General features: G+C 40.0%; 1 protein-coding gene across 15 annotated transcripts in view; it reads right to left on the bottom strand.

Moving 5' to 3' along the window:
* Positions 1–21309, bottom strand: part of Anks1b (ankyrin repeat and sterile alpha motif domain containing 1B) — a 1073357-nt gene that overhangs the window by 68663 nt on the left and 983385 nt on the right. For 9 of the 15 annotated variants that reach the window (XM_026398716.2, XM_026398722.2, XM_026398739.2 and 6 more), the window contains 2 exons: positions 2209–2316; positions 25–204 (listed from right to left, as the gene is read on the bottom strand). The exons of 3 other annotated variants lie outside the window; for them this stretch is intronic. In XM_026398716.2, coding sequence (XP_026254501.2) covers positions 25–204; positions 2209–2316 — 288 coding nt within the window. The remainder of the gene's footprint in view (positions 1–24; positions 205–2208; positions 2317–21309) is intronic. 3 more of the 15 variants (XM_026398808.2, XM_026398815.2, XM_026398823.2) reach the window with 1 other exon arrangement.

Genomic DNA, 21309 nt, shown 5'->3' with positions numbered 1-21309 from the left:
CACAGAGGCTTTTGAACACCTTACCTGGGCCATCTGCCTCTCCAGTTTTGATCGGGGAATATCATCAAAGTAGTTTTCATTTCTTCTCCTCCTTGCATCGCCCTGCATGATAATGTGAGGAACGTCTAGGGAGCCACCAGTGGTGTAAGTGCTTTGGCTAAGTGATGGAGACAACTGAGGAGGAGTGTGATTACCACTGGGTTCCTGAATGGAAATACATCATGAAATAAATACCATGTTTTTGTGGCTCACCTTTGGTTTCAAAACTGCGAAATACTGACAAGACAAACTGTGGGGGGTGGGGAGTCGTTTTTTAAATCAACTGAAAGGAATGGATGATATTTCACTGTTTATTTTATTAATGGCATTATCAAGTCAATATTACCCCTCACTAGTATTTCCGGTCAAAAGTTTAAAGTACAAAGAATAAGGCTCTGTTTTCTTAAACCAGCACCATGGATGATGACCTCAGGAGGGAGGCCCACCTCTGCTAGGCACCCGGCACACTATCACATGTGTTTACAAGGGAACTGCAGGAGTGTGTCTTCACCATGGTAGGTGCCATGATGAGAAGCTAAAATGGGACCCAATGGGTTTTGATCCTCCACCAAAGAGTGGTCTGACAACAGGACCGGGAAGAGGACACAATGGCAACACAGCATGTCACACGACATACAGACTGCAGAGCAATGCATATATGACAGAGGATACTTTCCAATGGCAAAGACAACTCAAGCTGGAAACTGGCCAGGTGTAAGGCAAGGGGAGGCAGTAGGCTGGGCTCTAGCATTGGCAGGTAAGAAGAGGACTGGGATCATGCCTAATCTGTAGACCACTTCTCCCTGACATGTTATGGACCTCCCTGCACAGATTTAGGTCCTAAACTTTTGCTTGGGAATCTCTGTCTTTGATCAGTTTGCTGTTCCCTTAAGTCTATTCTGGGGAGTCAGGGCAAGAGGCTAAAAGGAAAAGGCCAGGGAGCAGAGTGTGTAGCTGGGGGTTCAGCATGACCACACTGATGGTGCCTATGGCTTCCTCCCCTTCCATGTAGCAAACGGAGGGCAGGGCGGGTGGATAAGCCCTTTCTAGCTTCATCACCCTCTACCCAGTTTACAGGAGGCTCCTCTTCTGGAGGGGGAAAGATGAGTCCTATTTCTACTTTCACTGTTCCCAAGTCCTTAAGTGGTGTATCCTAGCTCCCCAAGTGATGGCTTTTCCTCCTGGCTCCCTCCTGAAGACAATTCTCTTGCATCCCCCGAGAACTCTGTATGTTTTCTTCTTCTTCAAAGTGCAGTCACACTTAACATCTTAACGGCTCCTGCCCTGCCTGACCCTCGGCCGCCTTGCCACTCGCTTGCCGCTCGCTGCAGTTCATGATAAGAGCCAGTTCACACGGGCAGTTATGTCTAAGGGCCCCGCTTCTGTTCAGCTTGTTATGGCTACTTTTTCTGATACCTGCAGGAAGGGAATCAGAAGCGAGCAAGTGCCAGACTGAACACAGAGAAATCAAGTGGGGACTCTCTCACTTGCCAGAGAGATCTTGGCTTTTTGATGAATTTTAGAAACTATCTGTAGGGTTCATGAAACCAGCAGCTGGCGGCGACTCCCTGCCTCGGCCATTTGCTTGGAATCATCTCTCTCTACCCCTTCCTTCTTGTCCTCCTTGCCCTTCCACTTTACCTTCTGGGTTTCTCTCTGGGTTTTCTACCCCATAACTCTAAAACGTAGCTGAAAGGGAGACATATGATTTATGAAATAACGTTTTGGATTCTCTATTCTTAATTTTTGAAGTGAGTAAAAATGGCCAATTTTCACTTCTTGAAAACAGAAGACCCTGAGGTTAAATTTAAATTGATCTTTACTTAACTGTGGTCCTTGATCGATTTCCTTTCTGTGGGCTTGAGGAGTCTCACAGAAAACTCATTTCCTCTCTCTGGGTGTAGATGGGAATGTGGGATACAGGTGTGGTTCTTTAGAGGTGTGGTTTGTCAGCCTGAATTCCATTAGAGATAAATGTCTAAATCTCTAAAACATATATTTAAGTAACTGAGAAAGACAAATCCTGTTTTAAAGGAAGATTGTTTTTTATACAGATAAGCTACGTCGAAAACAGCCTATATTTCTTGATCTATTGCTTCAGTCATTTTATTGCACAAAATAATTATTGGGGGGAGGGGAAGAGAACAAAATGAACATGGCGGCACTTACCCTGAGGGTGATGGACCGAGGGGGCTTCTGTGGAGGATCGTCGTGCAGCCTGTCTCCCAGAGATGCCAAAATGCGTTTCCTGTGGCCAATCAAATTGATTTTTAAAACCTGAAACAACATGTATTTGGGTTAACTATTTCATTTGAGAAAAAGAAATCATTTTTATATGTCTTAAAACATGAGGAGTGCAAAAAGATTTGTGCAAAGTTAACCCTCTTCCCCTGTGAAGGATGGAGTGTGAAGGCAGAGGGACACTCAGGTCCAGAAAGGAAAGGAAGGAGTAGCAGCCAGCAGGTCTGGGTGGAAAGAAGAAGCAGTGAGAGTTCTCCTTGGACTCCTGCTGTCCAGAGTCCCGTTCTACACAGCAGCCTTGAGACCCTTCAGAAATACAAACTCTTATCACTAACCAGCTGAAAACTTTTCAATGGCCTCCTATTGCCCTTGGAATAAAATCTGAGCCCTCACCTGGCCTCAAAGCCATTGGGTCTGGTTCCCTCTGTCTCTATCCAAGTCCTTGCCTCTCCCTCTCCACTCAGGATCTCTGTTATGCAGGCCTGAGAAACCATGCCTTGAACACCCCATATTCATTCTCACCTTGGAGCTTCCAGCCCTGCCCATCCATCTGCCTGGAATGCTTTTGGGATAACCAGAGACATCTCATCCTCCCATTGCTCAAACATGTCTCCACAGAAAGGACTTTCCCTGCTGGCCCACCAAAGAGCTTCACCCCCAGCCCCCAGCATATTCTACCCTATGACCTTCTTGTTTCATTCTTTGAAATAACTTTACTTACAGGCTTAGTGCATCCCCTCCCAATGTGTGCTTATCCTTATTCTTTCCCCAAACCTAAAGCAATGCTCAAAAGAAGAGCTCAATGAATAGGAAAGAATGGATATTAATAAAGATGGAGGCAGCAACACTAGAGTTAGAATCGAACACTGCCTACTTGACTGAGTCTCTCTGGGTCAAGATTTTTAGTCTGACTGCAAAGGCACCTGTCAAGGGAACTGAGAACTGCAGGGAGCCTCCATCCCCAGTTTGTTCTGGTGCTTTACAAATACTACCCCTCCCAACCTCCCAGCATCTCTATCTAGAAGATGTCTTCTCACTTTGCAGATGAGGAAACTGTGGCACAGAGTCGTTAAGTTGCTCACCCAAGAGCTAGTACATGCTGGCTCTGTCTGAATCAAGTTTGTCTGGTTATAAAACTTATCTTTCTCAAAAGTATATACTGCAAAGTTTGGGCAGATCTCTAAATATAACTGAGTTTTTAAACAACATATTGTAAATCCACTCATAAAAAAGGTATTTACCCTTTTCCTACCCAGGTCCTGGTATATAACAACTCTTGTTGGGTAAATGGTTTCCAAAGTCATTGCTGATTGTGTAATTTTTCCCCTTCTTTATAAGTTTTAAGGCGCAGGGGTAGGCAATTCTTTACCCGTATCCTGTGCTACCTTGAATTTTATTTGCCTACTTGTCAGCCTTTCCGACTAAATTGGTTTAGCTTTTAAACAGCACTCTGCCTTTTGCCTTTTCCACCCACCCTCTGTCTCCTGCCTCTTAACCAAGGTAAATGGCGACATCTACCTTATTTCTATGATTTGATAAATCCTAATCTTTGCAAATTTGTTTCCCCAAAGCAGCTTCTCTTTCCCGCAGATCATTTTAGTTGACTTTCTGTGGGCCATCTCCCACCCTATTACAACTCTTTAAGATTAGTTGAAAACGTGGTGTACAATATCACAGGCATAAGTGGACCAATGGCTGTATGTCTGAGCAGAAGGCAGCTTTCTGCCTTCCATGCCCACTTTAAAAATGTCCTTTCTAAGTACACCTAATTTCTGTCTGGCTCTTCAGCTGCAGTAGGAGTAACTAGGGGAAAGGCGTACATTAACTCTAAAATCTCTTAATTTTGGAATAGCTGATAGTTCAAGACCCTTTAATGTTGGGAAACGGTTTGAATTATTTCTTCTTAAATTCCTTATTTTACAGTTGTCCACGCAGAAGCCCATCTGCCATCCTTCAGCCCACTCACGTATCCCTGCATTGTCTTTCTGCATTTATATTAACCGGCTTGGCATTTGACTACCTGGAAGAGCTTAGCAGGTTTTTTTTTTTTTTTTTTTTTTTTTTCAAATCTGGAAATTTCACTATGTACTCCTTTCAGATGATTTATAAATATGCTAAGTAAGTGTGGTCCCAGTGCTGATTACTTGCAGGCAGCATTATTTATACGACCCACAGAAATGCCCTTACATTCTGGCATTGTTTCTTTTGCTTAAGCATCAAGATCAAAGTATTCCCCCATCTCAGAAAAATCCAACAGTAACCTTTTCAAAGGTATTTTGCAAGTCTAAGTACAGTATGTTTTCTGATTCCCTTTTATTCTTATTCTGAATTACTTTGCCCAAGGCTTCTATTGGTTATAAATCCCACCCATAAAATTTCCACTGCCTTCTCCCAGGAGGTGACTGGACCTGGTGCTGATGGTGCTACCCTGGGACCCTGAGTCCTGCTAAGAAATACTGTTATTGTAATAAAGACACTCCAAATTATTTTGACAAACTGGCACTAAAAAACAAACAACTGGTAAAACTGAGCTGATGCAACCCCTGTTGTTGCTTTTCATTCTTCCACAGCTCAGTTTTGGGCAAGTGACTCCTTTGATCTCGGTTTTCTCATCTAGAGTATGAGGAAACTTTAATGGCAGTATCCAGTGTTGGGAAGATGAAGAATAAGGTTGTGAGAATAGAAAGCACTTAAAATTTGCACCCTTTACAGAGTGCTTGATCCAGCTAATGGACTCTGAGGGTGCATGGTAATCTTGACCCACAAAAATGAGGACTTGGTCATTTTCATAAAGTTAATCATGTCAAAAAATAAGCTGGTGCTTTACATAAAGAGATCTGGGTAGCCTTGGAAGATCTCTCATTAAAGTAGCTTATCCTGGTAGGAATGTGTTTGATTTCTAGCTCCTAGTTTGATATTAGACCTACTTTAAAAGGTCTCAACCACACTGTTTAATCTCTAATGGGAGGGAAAGTGAGGTGCTCCCCCCTCTCTACTGGTGCTCCACTGCTGCCTCCTATTCAACAACCAAGGAGAGTGTGGGTAGATAAAATGATAGTAAATTAACATAGAATGATAAGTTATATTAAGAACAGTGGGTAATGCTCCTTTTTTTCTTTCTGTTTATCAGAAATGACCTCATCTTACAGAAGACAGTAGACAATAACTCCCATGCACTGAACATTTGCTACGTTCTAGTTCCATATTATAGTTGTGCTAGGCATTATACATGTATTAATATCTCATTTTTTCCTTAATATAACATTTTCATTTGCATTTGAGAGCTGCAAAACCTGAAACTCAGAAATGCAGAGTAACTTGTCTAAGGTCACATTACCAAGAGGCACCATGGCTGTGATTTGTACCTGACTCTGAGCCTGCTCTTTGCCATTGGACATGCTCCTCTTGCTCTTCACATCTACACCTTGGGACCTTAGCTACACCATTGCTTATGCAACTGTCATGCTTCTTAGGATGGTGCCTCTTATTTTGAGTGATCATATTTAAAATGTTTCTATTGGGTCTCAGCCATCTGAAATTATTGAAATAGTTCAGTTTTTCATAAGGTTCATAGCAGTCTTCAAGTTTTAGGTCAAAAGACCTAAATGAGGAACAAGTCCTCATTTTTGTGGGTCAAGATTACCATGCACCCTCAGAGTCCATTAGCTAGACCAAGCACTCTGTGAAGGGTGCACATTTTAAGTGTCACAGAATTCTCTGTGAAAATACATATATTGACCAGAGACAGAAAACTTTTTCCACTGAAGATTTCATCCAAGTTGGCTAATACTGGAGCAATAGAGAAGGTAACATTTGGCTTGGAAACTCCCACACTAACAATGAGAAATCCAATTTGCCACATAGTATCACAGAGAATATTCCAAAGAAAGCCAGTCATTATGGAACAGTCAAGTCCAAAGGCAACCAGGTTTTCCTTGAGTGAGAATAGCTCAACTTCTGATGATCTTTTTAATGAGGATTCTAAAGCAGTGGGATCCTACTGCTCTAGGCAGCACGACCAATCACCTGTAAACCTTTGGTTTTCAACAAAAGACCCAAAGCAACAGTTACTGTGGTAAAGGAGAATTCCGTAGGGTTCTCATTACTGCTTGGGTACAAGTTAACAAGGGAGTGCACAAGGAACCCAGTGGTTACAAAGGATAAAGTAATAATAATATATTTGGAATTTAGTTATTTTAAGAAATTGAGGTTATTCAGTTCAATGCAAAAAACAATACCGACTTTCTGCCACAAATTAGTTGGAGGATTCAGAGGGGAAACTTGACTAAAAGAGCTAATGATATTGGGGAGAATGAGTGGATAGCTGCAGAGTCAAACCATTAACTAAGAAAAAATAACTATATATGTGAGCATACGAATATGGTTCCAACTGCAGAGTTCCAGTACATAAGAAACAAACATTTCTATTTATATGTGGTGCTGAGAATCACACCCAGTGTCTCACTCATACTAGGTAAGCACTCTACCACTGAGCCACAATCCTAGCCCTGCATGTTTTTTTTTTCATTTTTTTGTAGTTATAGATGGACAGAATGCCTTTATTTATTTTTATGTGGTGCTAAGAATTGAACTCAGTGCACCACACATGCTAGGCAAGTGCTCTGCCACTGAGCTACAGCCTCAGTCCTGCATGTTTTGGTTTTTAAATTTTTTTTTTTTTTTTTTTAGTTGTAGACTGACACAAATCTTTCTTTCTTTCTTTCTTTCTTTCTTTCTTTCTTTCTTTCTTTCTTTCTTTCTTTCTTTCTTTCTTTCTTTCTTTCCTTTCTCTCTCTCTCTCTCTCTCTCTCTCTCTCTCTCTCTCTCTCTCTCTTCTTTCTTTCTTTCTGGTGCTGAGGCTCGAGTCCACAGTCTCACGCATGCAAAGTAAGTGCTCAAGCACTGAGCTACATCCCCTGCCTGCCCCCTGCATGTTTTCAAAAATGGTTTTTGTTACAACTATCATAGGAGAAATGTGGGTCAGAGGCAAAACATGTTATTGAAACAACAGGGGCCTCCAGGAATTTTCTCCAGTGTTAATTAGGACAACTTCAGACACCCCACTGCAAATCTGGGCAGTAGGAAACTATTTGTGCTGAGTGACAATGCTATAATGTTATGTCACTGTCTAGGTTTAGTTGTGGGAATTCTGACAGAAAATATCATGACACGACTGTGCACTGAACATCTCACCTCAGAATACATGTCCTAGAAAAGTTGAAAGTCAGCACACTTAGACTTTTTTCTTTTTCTTTTTAAATTTAATGTGATATAAATTAAACATGTTGAATGAATTTAATATGCTGTAAATTAAACATTTTTTCTTTTTTAGAAATTGAACAACATTTTGATTATAACAATATTGCTTTCCCATTGCAGGTACTTTATAAAATACAGAGAAAAAACAAGACAACAAGTTATCCACAGGCTATTAACATTTGGTTATATTTTCTTTCATTTTTCTCTTGTGGTTATGTTTTGTGGTGGCCATACTGTATGTATAATTTTTACCTCAATTTTTTTTCACTTAATATTAAAACTAGAGAACTCTTCTTCATACACAACTGAGTAGACATTTTAAGTAACCTCATACAATATTGCTTCAGAGAAGCATTTCATAATTTTTTGTTTCCTTTATTGTTGAAAATATAGTTTGTGCCTCTTTTTTGTTTATAGACTGTTCCACATGCTTTAAAAGATCCTGTTATCCTACAATTTCCATTTTCACTGTCATTTTCGGTAGCCACAATATGGAAAACACTAATGAAACTGCAAGAATGCATGTCAAGTCACGAAGAAAAGTCATGTAGCGACCGTCTGTCTCCATGTTCTGCATGAAATCTCAATCCATTTATTGCTGGCTGGACTAAGTCCTCTGGGGAAAATCACAAATCCACATAATGTTCCTCAGTGTCACATTTTGCATTTGTTATATTTTGGGATTCAGATTTAGCTGACAGACGTGAAATAGCACATGTAGCTGGAATTCTCCAGAGATCACACATGCAGCAGTGGTGAGCGCACAGCGAGTTTAGTTATTGCTGTCATGGGACTGCATCCTTTTTATTTCTGGACTTTTATTTAAGGAGGGGAGGAAAGAACTTTGTACTGCATTTGAAACCCCCTTCCATTCTGGGAAGTTAGATGATTCCCCTTTTCCTTTCTAGATATTTGCCAACTAAAGAGAGCAGCTCCCATTTAAGTCCATAGTGCTCTCTGACTTCAGGGTAGCCTCTTCTAACAAAACTGTAGTGTTCCCAGGAGCTCTGGTGTTCTTAAATAGCAAGAATGGAAGTTCTGGTCTGTCCCACCAGAAGATTTGTTCTCATCTATTGAACTATAATTGCAATTAAAAATGAAAGCTCTCTCCTTTCCCAATAATAATTCCTAAACACGTTCCACCTGAGATTCAAGGCATATGTACCTGTAGGTCATCCTATCTCAATTCTACAATTCCAGAGATTCTCATTTGAACTTGCATCCAAATTTTGATTATGACATTTTCTCTCATTTATTGAAATACAATAATCCATGTCTGGGTGGAAGGGAGGAACTTAGGAGCAGAGACTTGATGTTTGGTTCTTTCTCTTTCCTTCTACTTTGGAATTGTGATATAAAGGGAACCGTAATACTCATTCAACGAATAATTACTGGATGTCTTTCGTACATAGCCACCATGTTAAGCAAGCTGTGAGCTATGAAAAAAAGAATGTGTGTGTGTTCTCCCTTTTTCTTTTTCATCCATCTATATACCTAAATATTCATGCCTACACAGCCTTCCCAGTCTAAAAAGGATTCCTGAGGATTAAATGAGAATGACTAGGAAGCCACCCTATAAATTCATGATCTCTAGCGTGTATTAACATATTTCTCTTTAAGTATAACAGAAACTTAAAACTTTCTTATCCTGCCCCTGAATAACCCTATTAGCAATATTTTGGATATTATCTTTGCTACTTAAAGGTGCCATTATGGATGTCTCTGCGGAGATTTTTAAATCAAAAACTATGCTTTCCACACCCCCAGCCCTTTCTTTTGTGATCTCTTTGCCCCACACATGCACACCTCTTCATATTCTAGAAGGTCCTCACTCTCCTTCTCATCAGAATCTTATAAAGATGAAATCAAGATCCTCCCAAAGCTTTCCTCTCTCAACTTAAATTCCATCCACCTCTTTCCCTGAATCTCTCTAGTATTGAAGGCTGCTATCAACACTTTTGATCCATCTGGCGTATACAGCTAGCTCTCCTTTTACGTGTGTGTGTCTTACCTGACCAACAGGACCCGACGCTCTGGGAAGTCGGATCCAGCACCCTTGCACTCTAGGGCCCCTCTTAGCATCTAGTGCACAGCACACTTAGGAGGTCACCCCTGACATCTCGGCCCTGAGCCCTTTCAAGGTGGACAACCGACAAGCAGGGAGATGTCTCTGAAAGGCAAGAAGGGACGGAAAAGGATTCCCACATCTTATTTCTTTCCCTTGCCACTCTGAGGAATTTTCTGCTCCTTCTGAACTTCAGCACCTTTACCTCTACACACAGTCTTACCACAGGTGATACAGGTCTTCCTTACCTCTCACCAATTCTAATTCCTCTTTACCTCTACTCCTTCATCTAAAAAAAATCTTTCTGACTAGATTTTCCAAATCTTCTTTCTCTAATTACTTTTCAAAGTAATGGCTATGAGGTAATCAGCAACTAACAGTTTGTTTCATAGATGCCAACAAAATACAATTATATTAACCTATAGGAAGGAAAAGAGGTTCCAAATTATATATCTTCAGAGAAAGCAAGGGATATTGAGGAAGAGTAAGGAGGAGGAAATATGTGTTTCTAATACAGTCTGTCTCAATAAACAGGAAATACTAATTGTGAGGAAATGAGATAATCTTTGCATGGAAGAGAGACCTTAATGGCATAATTGCCTCTGAGTATTTAAGGGTTCTGGAGGCACAAAGCCTTCTTTTGTAATCAACGAGAATCTTAAGCTTACTTGTAAAGCTCTCTGAATTACCTCTTGATGAAGGTACTAATTTTCTGATTATATTTTCACATAAACATTGCTCTAGACGATTAAAAAAAGACACAAAAACCCAACCAATCAATTTCCCTGTAAGTTACTTTTAAGTATATCTTGCTGGAAATTGGGTTTTCATAGGAGAAATTTCGTTTGCATTTCTCAAAAATCCAATCATTGGGATTACTGAAGGAATAATTTGTTATAAAATAAAATATCCCACATCTGAAGTTATTCTTGGAGATGTGATGATGTGCTAATAGCATCTGAAGACTGCAATTTTATTAGTACATAAAAGTGCTCTGCATCTTAAAAAGTATAGAGACCACTTTTTGTTTATATTTTGCTAACCATACAGGATTTTTACAGCTGTAAAATAATTTTCCAAATTATTTTCTTTCAACTTTTGAGATCATAAAATTTGTGATCAATTATATTCTATGACTGATGATCTCAGTATTGTAAATGAAATGACAGTTATCAAAATTCATCGTTAGCATATTTCTATAAGTATAAAGTAAACTGAAATATATATGTGAGCCTGTCCTGTTGTGGTTGGATAGGAAGTGTCCCCCAAAAGCTCCTGTGTTAATGCAGGAATATTCAGAGATAAAATGATTGGATTATGAGAGCTGTGACCTAATCCATCCTACTTTAAATGGACTGGGGGGCAACTGTAGGCAAGTGGGGCATGGCTGGAGGAGGTGGGTCACTGGGGGGCATGTCCTGAGGGTTCACTTTCCCTGTGCCCCACCCTCCCTGCACTTCCTGACCCCACAAGGAGCCGAGCCGTTTTCCTCCCCTGGGCCCTTCTGCCTCATGTTGGGCCTAGAGCAACGCAATGGAGTTGGTTGTCTATGGATTGAGACTTCTGAAACCATGTACTCCAAATAAACTTTCTCTCCTCTAAGTTGTTCTTGTCAGGTATTTTGGTTGCAGTGACAAAAAGCTAACTAAAATATACCCGTACCTGTAAAGAGAGATAAGACAAACTGAATTGCAAGAGACAATACTAGCTAAGTGAGGGTCTGGTTATTCAGTTTTTGGATTATAAATGGTCTTTTCTGCTCTGTTACTGCTCCTCTCTTCTTGCTGTGTAGCTACTTTAATGTCATATAACACCCTCCATCAGAGGATACTCAGAGGCAGTGAATTCAATCCAGTCAATTTTGTTTCCTGTCAGCGGTTCTGATGAAAGAATTGGATGTGGGAGTAGATAAAAATCTATCTAAAACTAGCTAAAATTCAGGTTTTTAAAAAGCATCCATGGATTTTACAGAGCCAAGCTATACTACAGCACTTTAGAATGGGGTGTCCACTGTATTTCAGCCCATTAATGCTGAGAAAAAGGATGTTAAGAGCTTAAAAAATGTCCTTATAAGGAAAGTAGACGATGTTTGTCCTAAGCATAGTTTCAACATGAGGAAAAACAGAAGGTGACAGTGACAGGTCATCCCCTTTCTTCCATTGTCACCACCTCCAGCCCTTCCACTGTCCCCCTTCCTTATCTCCTGGAGAGCTGCGTGCAGAATAAAACTGGGAATCACTCTACAGCCGTTAGGACGACTAAAATAGAAAGGCAGATAATGCCAAGTGGTGGTGAAGACAGAGACGCACTTGAGCCCTGTATTTCAGGTTGGAATATAAAGTGGTAGAGCTGGTTTTGGAAAACTGCCAGTCTCTTGAAAATATGGCTCAGTTTCTGAAAATACAACCCAGCCAAGTCCACACTCCTCACAAGCCATCCAAGAGGACTGAGAACGTATGTCCAAAGAGTTGTTCATGAATGTTTAAAAAGCATTATTCATAAGAGCTGAAAATTTGAAGCAATCCAATGTCCCATGACCTGGTGAAGGGCTTAGTAAAACATGGCATATTCACGCAATGGCCTATAGCTTATCAATAAAAAGGAATGGACTACAGGTATGTGCTGCAGCATGGGTTGACCTTATGCTAAGTCAAGAAGCTAGACACATAGGACTTTGTATTGTATGATTTCATTTATATATTTCTAAAAAATATAAACCTATATAAACAGATCTAAGTTCCCTAGGGTAGGAGTAGGAGCAGGGACTGACTACAATGGATGTGAGGAATTTTTTGGAGTGATGAAATTGTTCTAAAATTGTATTGTGTTGATGGCTGGACAGCAGTATAAACTAAAACTTATTGAACTATATGCTGAAGAATGGGCAATAACAATGATCTGTAATTATGTTACTATTAGTAAAGCTGTTTTAAAAAAGGAGAATGTGGGGAGAAGGCATTTAGTGCTCAGAAGGCATGGTATCAATTAGGTCATTCCCAAAGGCTGCAATTCAGGTTGTTCCAGAGATCTCTGTTCTCCTGGAATGTACCCGGTGTCAGATATCCAGTGCATCTCCAGGGAAATGTGATCTACAGGGTCACTTGGTTTGAAGAGCATGGTTCTAATGGATGACTAACATATTCGCTGTCTGTGTACACAATGAATTAGTCCTGGCTTCCTATAAAACAAGGGTTTTGTTGTCTTAATTCTCTTGGCCATGCTAATACTTCCTAAGGACTTAGAACAAATGGCTTGTGAATGTTTGAAAAGAGTGTAGTCATCACTGAGTGCCAACATGCATTCTTTCTGTAGGGGGAACAGGTGATGATAATGGGGTGACCCTTAAGATCTAGAATAAGGTTGCATTCTAGGGACTAAATGAATCACATCAACAGAGCGAATGGAGTCATAATGACTTCCTGGCCCAGAAAAAAAGCCAAGGAAGAGGCTGGAGATCTGACTACAGTTTAATCAGTGACACTGAAACCCAGCTACACAAAGGTATGTGTGAGGGTGGGAAAGGGGAGCAAGGGTGGGGGTGGGAGAGGGCAGATCCAATCAATAAAACAATGGATAAAAGAGAATTAGAATGCCTAGCTTTGGTAGTGTCCCTGGGAAGAAAGACTGCATCTGAAGTAAGCAAATTCCCTGACCACTTGTGAGGTTCTCTCTGCCACAAGGCAGGGGTTATTTCATTAGGGCTTGTATTGATCCCAACAAAACAACTCTTAAAAATCTCATTTCCTAGAATGCTATTGGGGTCAGGAAGCAGCAATCACTGAATCAGCTTTTCGGGTGATTTCCCACCTGGACACTGGGAAAGGGTGTGTTGAAGATATGGGTGGTGGTGGAGTACTTGGTCAGTGAATAAATCCTTCCCACCATACATTAACAGACTGGAAATCTTGGTAAGGCTGTTCTATCCTCAGTTAAATTAAATCAACACCCCTTAGGCACAGGATCCGATCTGGAGGGCACAGTGATTAAGAGCAGGGCTTGGTGTGACTTGGATGTGAGTCTGGACCCTGCCACTAACTTCTAAGACTTTTGGTCAGTTATTTAACTTCTCTTAGTCTCACCTAAACACATCCAAATTTATGGTGTTAAAAAATAATACTCGGGGCTGGGCTTGTGGCTCAGTGGCAGAGCACTTGCCTCGCATGTGTGAGGCACTGGGTTGGATTCTTAGCACCACACATAAATAAATAAAAAATAAAGTTACATCAATTAAAACATATTTTTTAAAAATACTTATTTCTTAGTGTTATCTTCAGAATTAAATGAGACATATGCAAAGAACTTAGCCTAGTGCCTGGGATAAAATTAGTCTTAAAAAATTGTTAACTTCTTTCAGTGTTTGGAACTGGGAGAGCTGAGCCCACCCCTGGAACAGGGTCAGCTCATCAGCATAACACACAACCAGCCAAAAGCAGCTCAGCGGCCGTCTGGGTGCCTTTCCTCTGCCCACAATCCCTGTGCCATCAGCCACTCTTCTTTTCTAACTTCAGTGGTCTCATTAAAAGTTAAGTTTTTGCCAAACTATATTAATTTCCTTTTTTTGACAGGGTTATTAGTATGAGGTTGACAGACCAGGAGAATGCCATAGACGTGGTGTCTTTGATTCCAATAAAGCACTTGATGAAGTCTTTCATTATCTGTAAGATGGTGGGCTCTGTGAGTGAAAAATTAAGTGGATTTGCAGCTGGTTGTACATCTATACCCAAGACGCTTGATGAATGGCTCTGTCACAACCTGTAGGGGGACCACTGATTGAATGCCAGAGGCTCTGCCCCCGGATTCTGCTCTCTTCAATATTTTTATTAATGGCATCAAAGTAGACAGGAGATGAACACTTATCAGATCTTTCAATGACATAAAACGGTGAAGGATATTTAATACGATAATAAGGCACAATGTAGAATTCAAAATCCCTTCAACAGGCTGAGAAGCAAAGATGGTTCCAGAAAGATGCAGTTTAACAGGGACAAATGTAATGTCCTACATTAAGGTTCCAAAAGAAATCAATTGTGCAGTTTGGAGATGGGGAAGACAGTGGCTTTGCCAATGGTATGAAAAAAAATATCTAGAGTTTTAGCTGAATACGGGAAGAAATTTAGTGGGAATAGGGAAAGCCTTGCGTCAGCTGGGAAGGGAACACACTCATCAGATGATGTATAAAATGAATTGTCTTGTTTACCTCACCATTTCAACATTACAAGGTTAGTAATTATCTCCACTTTAGAAATGAATAAATTGAGGCTCAGGAAATGTAAGGAATTTGTCAGAGCAGTGATACAGTCAGGATATGAATACAAATTCTGACTCCAAAATTAATGCTCTTTATATCATCATATCATGTTGCCATTTCTCTTCCAAGTTGCTGTGGCTCAAGGGAGAGAATTTTAATGGAAGTACCTAACACTGTGCCTGACTTCTGCTCCAAAGTGTTGGTTTCTTCTTAGAGTCTCATTTAGATGTAAAACTGGGTGCTTATCCAAGCTGGCACTTTATGTATTATAATATGAACCCTGCAGTCTATTCTAAGTATTTTCAGGTTTATTGATGTAACTATCACAGAAATGATTCTGTTGATTTTTCTTCTTCTGCTTACCATTATTCCAAAATCCTTACAGCCACAGTAGGAAACCCTGGCTAAGAAGAGGCTGGGAGATTAGAGGACAATATGTAATCTCTGTCAGTCAGTAATGATACCCAGATAATTAAAACTTTTTTTTTTTTAAATTAAGGCACTTTTCAAGGGCTGCATTAGTGATTCAGTGTTGCATATTTCCATGATAAAACCGCAATTACCTTTGGATAATGAGGTAGTGTGTTAAGTAATCTAGTATAATGATATATTTATAGAATGCATGAATTTTTTGCTTAATTCGATTATTTAATTAGTTTATCTTTTGGTTAAAATGATACATTTTGTTGTCGTTGTATCCTTATTGGAATTCTTCCTAGAAATGTGCACATATTTTTTCCTCTCCTGTCTTTGGGCAGTTTATTGATGCACTTCTTTCCTGGGTATTTGGAAGGCTGCAATGCATCTGAGTCATGCTCTGGGAAGGCCGTTTGTCACTGGGCCATAGTGCTGCTGCAGAAGGGACTTGAGGAATGCACACAGGCACCAGCAGTATCCTGGAATATTGTGCTCCTTTTAATAAACAAATTCCTAGGAAAAGTTGGTTGTCATTGTCTCTTGCTCTAAAAGCAAAGGCTGTCCTAAGATTTTTTTGGTTGGTTGACCCAGCTATCCCACTCCTTGGTTTATACTCAAAGGACTTAAGAACAGCATACTACACGGACACAGCCACTTCAATGTTTATAGCAGCACAATTCACAATAGCTAAATTGTGGAACCAACATAGATGTCCTTCAGTAGGTGAATGGATAAAGAAACTGTGGTATATATATATATATATATATATATATATATATACACACACACACACACATACATACAATGGAATATTACTCAGCATTTAAAGAGAATAAAATCAGGTAAATGGATGTATTTGGAGAATATCATGCTAAGTGAAATAAGCCAATCCCCCAAAACCAAAGGCTGAATATTTTTTCTAATATGTGGATGCTGATCCATATTGCGGGGGGCATGGGAGGAATGGAGGAACTGTAGATAGGGCAAAGGGGAGGGAGGGGAAGGAAGAGAGTATGGGGGAAGGAAAGATGGTGGAACGAGATGGACACCACTACCCTAAATATATGTATGAAGACACGAATGCTGTGACTCTACTTTGTGTACAACCAGAGAAATGAAAATTTGTGCTCTATGTGTGTACTATGAATTGAAATGTATTCTGCTGTCATGTATAACAAATTAGTATAAATAATAATAATAATAATAATAATAATAATAATAATAAAGCAAAGGCTGACATTAGCTAGCTAAAAGTCCAGTTCATAGAGGTTTCATTGTAGATAACAATCCCAGGGCTGGGGATGTGTGAGCTCCTCTTTATTTTTTTCTCCCTCTTTCTCTTTACTTGGCCAGCTGTGATTCAAAAAGCTGGAGAATGGAGTCACTAAAAAGACAGGAAGTCACGAGCTTCTGACAGTGCTGGTCATCCCATCCTGGTGTGGAGAGGGGCAGTTGCAGCAGGTTACCAGGTTGACCAATGGAAGGGATGAGCTGGGAACCTCTGGTGCCAACTGTTTTATACAGGTATGGAGAAAAGTGATGATTCTGGGAGTGGAGGGTGATCTGAAGGCCAGAACAGCTAATCTTCAGTAACCTGGGTCATTTCCTTCATGTTCTTAAGCCCAGGTGTGCACCCCCAGTACACTTTCACATGAGCTGTGCCTATTTTCTGGAATGTTCTTTACCTTTTCTCCATCTGGTGAACCCCTACTCAATTTCCAATACATTTCAAGAGATCAAATACTACTTTTTTGAAAAGAGAAACGTCCACCAACCCCTTTACCACCACTCCTGCTGTCTATTACGCATGCTTCCTTCTCCAGGCCAACATCTCCTTCCAGGGAGAAGTGAGCCTTATTCTTGTGTTCCTAGCACGTAACATAGTAGAAGGTGGTGTGAAACCAAACCAAACTGGACTGAAACAAGGTATCTCAAAACAAACCAGCAACCGAATTTTTGAATGATGGTATCAAACTAGTTATGCTCCACGAAAAAAACATTAACTTGGGATACCATATGAAAAATCATATATATATTTCCCCTAAATGCCCTTATTGGGATATGACTGACATGTCAAAAGCTGCAAATACTTAATGTCTACAGCTTGATGAGTTTGGGGATAAGTATACACTCATGAATTCATCACCATCATCAAGGCCATAAAGATATGCATCTCCTCCCAAAGCTTCCTTCTGTCTCTTATTATTATTATTATTATTATCTTTTTTTGTTTATGAGTTTGTTTATATTTATTATTATTATTACCTTTTTTTTTTGTTTTTGTGGTATGAGTACCTAACACAAGATGTTATAGTTTGGATATGAAATGCTCCCCCCATCCTCCTGCAAACTTCTGTGTTAATGCAGGAATATTCAGAGGTAAAAGGATTAGATTGTGCCAGCTGTAACCTAATCAGTACATTCTAGTTTGAATGGACTAACTGGGTAGTCACTGTAGGCAGAGCGCTTGACTAGACAGTATGTTTCTGGGGGTGTGACATACCTTCCAGGGCTTATCTTCCCTAAGGCCCCTCCCTTCTATCTCTGGGCCTCCTGGTAGCCACCGAGGGGACCAGCTTCCCTCTGTCCTGCCCTTCCCTCAGGTTGTTCTGCCTCTCTCTAGGTCCAGAGCAATGGAGTCAGCTGACCATGGAATGCACATATGAAACTGTGAGCCAGAATGAATAAATGTTTTCTCCTCTAAGTTTTCTTGTTAGGTATTTTGGTCCCAGCAACCCAGAGCTGACTAACATGTAAGATCTACCCTCTTTGCAAATTTTAAGCACACAACACAGTATCGTTAGCTTTTGGCACTATCTATGCTGTGTGGCTCTCCAGTAACTCTAGTGTAACTGAAACTTTGTACCCTTGGTCATCACATACCCATTTCTCCCTCCTCCATTAAACTTTCTGCTTCTATGAAACTACTATTCTAGATTCCACTTGTGAGATCATACAGCAACTACTGTCTGTGCCTGGCTTATATAGTAAGCATAAAGTCCACCAGGTCCACACATATTGTTATAAATGGTAGGATTCCCTTCTTTTGTTAAGGCTAAATAATATTCCATTGTATGTATAGGCCACATTTTCTTTATCCATTTATGGACATGGCTGATTCCGTGTCTTGGCTATCATGACTAATGCTGCCACGAATAAGGGAGTGCAAGTATCTCTCCAAGATTCTGATTTAAATTCCTTTGGATAAATAACCAGAAGTAAGATTTCTGGATCAAAATTATGAGCTTCAGATGGAAATGTAACAGAAAGAGCAATGACTTCTAAGAAGTAGCTGCTGAACTATCAAATGGAAAAATAATATCCCCACTTGCCAAGATAATTCATCATAATTTACAAATTTCCAATGAAAACAGTACAATAGACAATGATCTAGTGTTTGATAGAAAACAAGACTTAATCTCCAATTGTCACTAAACTCATGACTTATATATGCCATTCACACTGTGAGGAATTATTCATTTCTCACTTGAAGATAACTGTCAAATTCAACTGGACTGAGCAACAACATATGATGAAAAATTGGTGAACTATTCTTATATTGCCCAAGAATGATGATAGTGTGGAGCATGTCATTAATTAAATAATATAATGTCACTCACACAGTGGGCACTCGACACCCATGAAATGTGTAATTAACAACAAACATGCCATAGTGTAAATATCACACTTACTGATCATATCACATTTTTTTTCACCCATGATTAAATGAAATCTTCCTGAAATCCCTGGTTTGATTTTCATGAGAGTCTAATAATTTGTGGTTTTTCATGAAGAATTTATATGTCAAAGTCCATTCCCATATATGAAAAATGATCTTTTAATGTTTGGCCATAGAATTATTCTAATCTCAATTATTTAAAGAATTCACTAAAACATCACTTCAATGTCTCAAATGTTGAAATCTTATATTTTAATTGTTTGAGATGTAAGTGGCTTCCTTTCCCCAGCCTTTCTTTGTTTTTATTTATCTCTCATCAAAGTTCATTTAAAAAAATGATATTCCCCTCTTATGAACATGACAGAGTGTGTTGAAGGCTCCCTGTGGGAAGGTGAGGAGTGGGATAGAAATCCTTGCAGGATCCTTGGCTAGAGTGTTGTCTCTAGTGCAGTGCTGCAGATGAGAAATGCTGATTAAGGAGGCTGGGAGAAGAGATGCTACCTTCCCAAACAGCATTTTAAAACCATTAAAAAAAAAAAAAAAAAAAGACTGCATTTGGGGAAACCAAAAACTGAATAGCATAAGTTGTGAACTTGAGATTTTAAAAATTCTGCATGTAGCTAGGAATTTAATAAAACACAACTTTTCAAACATTTTTTCCTATCTTATAACCATTTACATGGCTGTCTACAAAATCTCTAGTCCCTGTAGAAGCTGAATAAGGTCTAAATCTTAGAAGAGTACATGACACTCATTTACAAGGATATTACAGGGAGAGAGATTTCTTTTATCACCTTTTTATTCATTTTAGTATAAAAGGGCCTAAAGTCAAGTGTGTTTAAACCTAGAATGTCCCCATGGCTAATATTTTGTCTATATACAAGGTCAAATAGATGTATAACTCTGGTTAATTTGGACTGCCGAGCAATTTATTAGGAAGCTAGAGAATCGGAACTGATGTTGAAGACCACAGAACAAATGGGTTTTGCCTGACTGGTTCAGTTTACTTGATAATTAAATCATCATGACTGTAGAAAATTTCCTGGACTTGCAAAAGAGACAGATGAAGAAAAAAGCCAATCTTAAGAAGCTGAGAATCAAATATCTATTGTTCCTTATATAGTTGTTGAATTTTGTTTCAGGAAGTGGGAGGACTTCTGGTTGCCATGGTTCATGACCTGCTGTTTTATTCCCCATACCTGGAGACCTTAGGAGGATGAGTAATTTGAATTTTTAAAAATATTTTATTAGTTGTTGATGGATCTTTATTTATATGTGGTGCCCAGGATCGAACCCAGTGCCTCACACATGCTAGGCAAGCACTCTACCACTGAGCCATGACCCCAGCCCCAGATAATTTGAATTTTAAATATCAGAAATTACAAGTGTCTGGTCTTCCTTACCGGATACCGCTTTTCCAAGTGTTTGGATGGATCTTAGATGAAAATTTAGGCAGAAGGCTACCCTTGGAGGCTACAAGTTATTTTCCACATAATGCAGATGATGGAGATCAGAGATGTAATATTTAAGGAGGAAAAAATTCTCTTCACTCTCTCTGCCCTGCTTACCGACACTCTCATTTTTACCATACCCAGGCCAGCCAAGACAGAATGCAAAACGCTGAAGGAAGAGAGCTTGTTGAAAAGCCATAGCAGGTTGAGTAAAAGTTGGTTACTGTGTCCTTGACAGAACTGTTACCATCCTACAGTTTCCAGTCTCCACAGGCAGCTTCTATTCTGAGAGTCGTGCCATGCTGGGGAGCAGAGAGAAGGAGCCAGGAGTAGTATGCATTCATTCACTCACCGATCCGCCTTGAGTGGATGTCCTCATGAGGTTGCTTAGGGTGCACAGAAATGAATGGGATAAAATTATTGTCTCAAGGAGCTCCTGGCCTAGGGGAAAAGATGAAGCGACAGATGCACATGGGGAATAGGTTCAGAGTGGCATGAAAGCACTGGAAGGAAGGGACGCTCTTTTCCTGGGGGAGCTGCAGATGGCCTCATAGAGTGGGAGACGGGCTTCAGGGATGAGTAGGAGTTTCCCAGGTTGAGAAGAAAGGGAAGGAACTTACAGGCAGAGGCGAGATCATGTGTAAAGCCTTAAAAGTGGGAAGAACAGAAGATCATGATGTGTTTGTTATTGTTTCAAAAGTTTACCTAGTTTCCAATTAATTTTGGCAAGGAGGGGACCATGTGTGTGAGTGGCAGGACAGGAGGCTGTGAAGGTGGGTGACAGCTGGATGGTTAAAGGATTTTGGTCTTCAGCTTAATTAGACAAGATGTTTAAGTGCTTGGAACCGTGCCTGGCACACAGTGCATGCTCAGTAAATATAAGCAGTTTTTGTCACATTGCAGTCCATGG

This window comes from Urocitellus parryii, chromosome 5, assembly GCF_045843805.1.
Source record: "Urocitellus parryii isolate mUroPar1 chromosome 5, mUroPar1.hap1, whole genome shotgun sequence".
In the NCBI taxonomy this organism is placed as follows: Eukaryota; Metazoa; Chordata; class Mammalia; order Rodentia; family Sciuridae; genus Urocitellus; species Urocitellus parryii.
The sequence above is the reverse complement of the archived record's forward strand: the minus strand, read 5'-3'. Positions and strand labels throughout refer to the sequence as shown.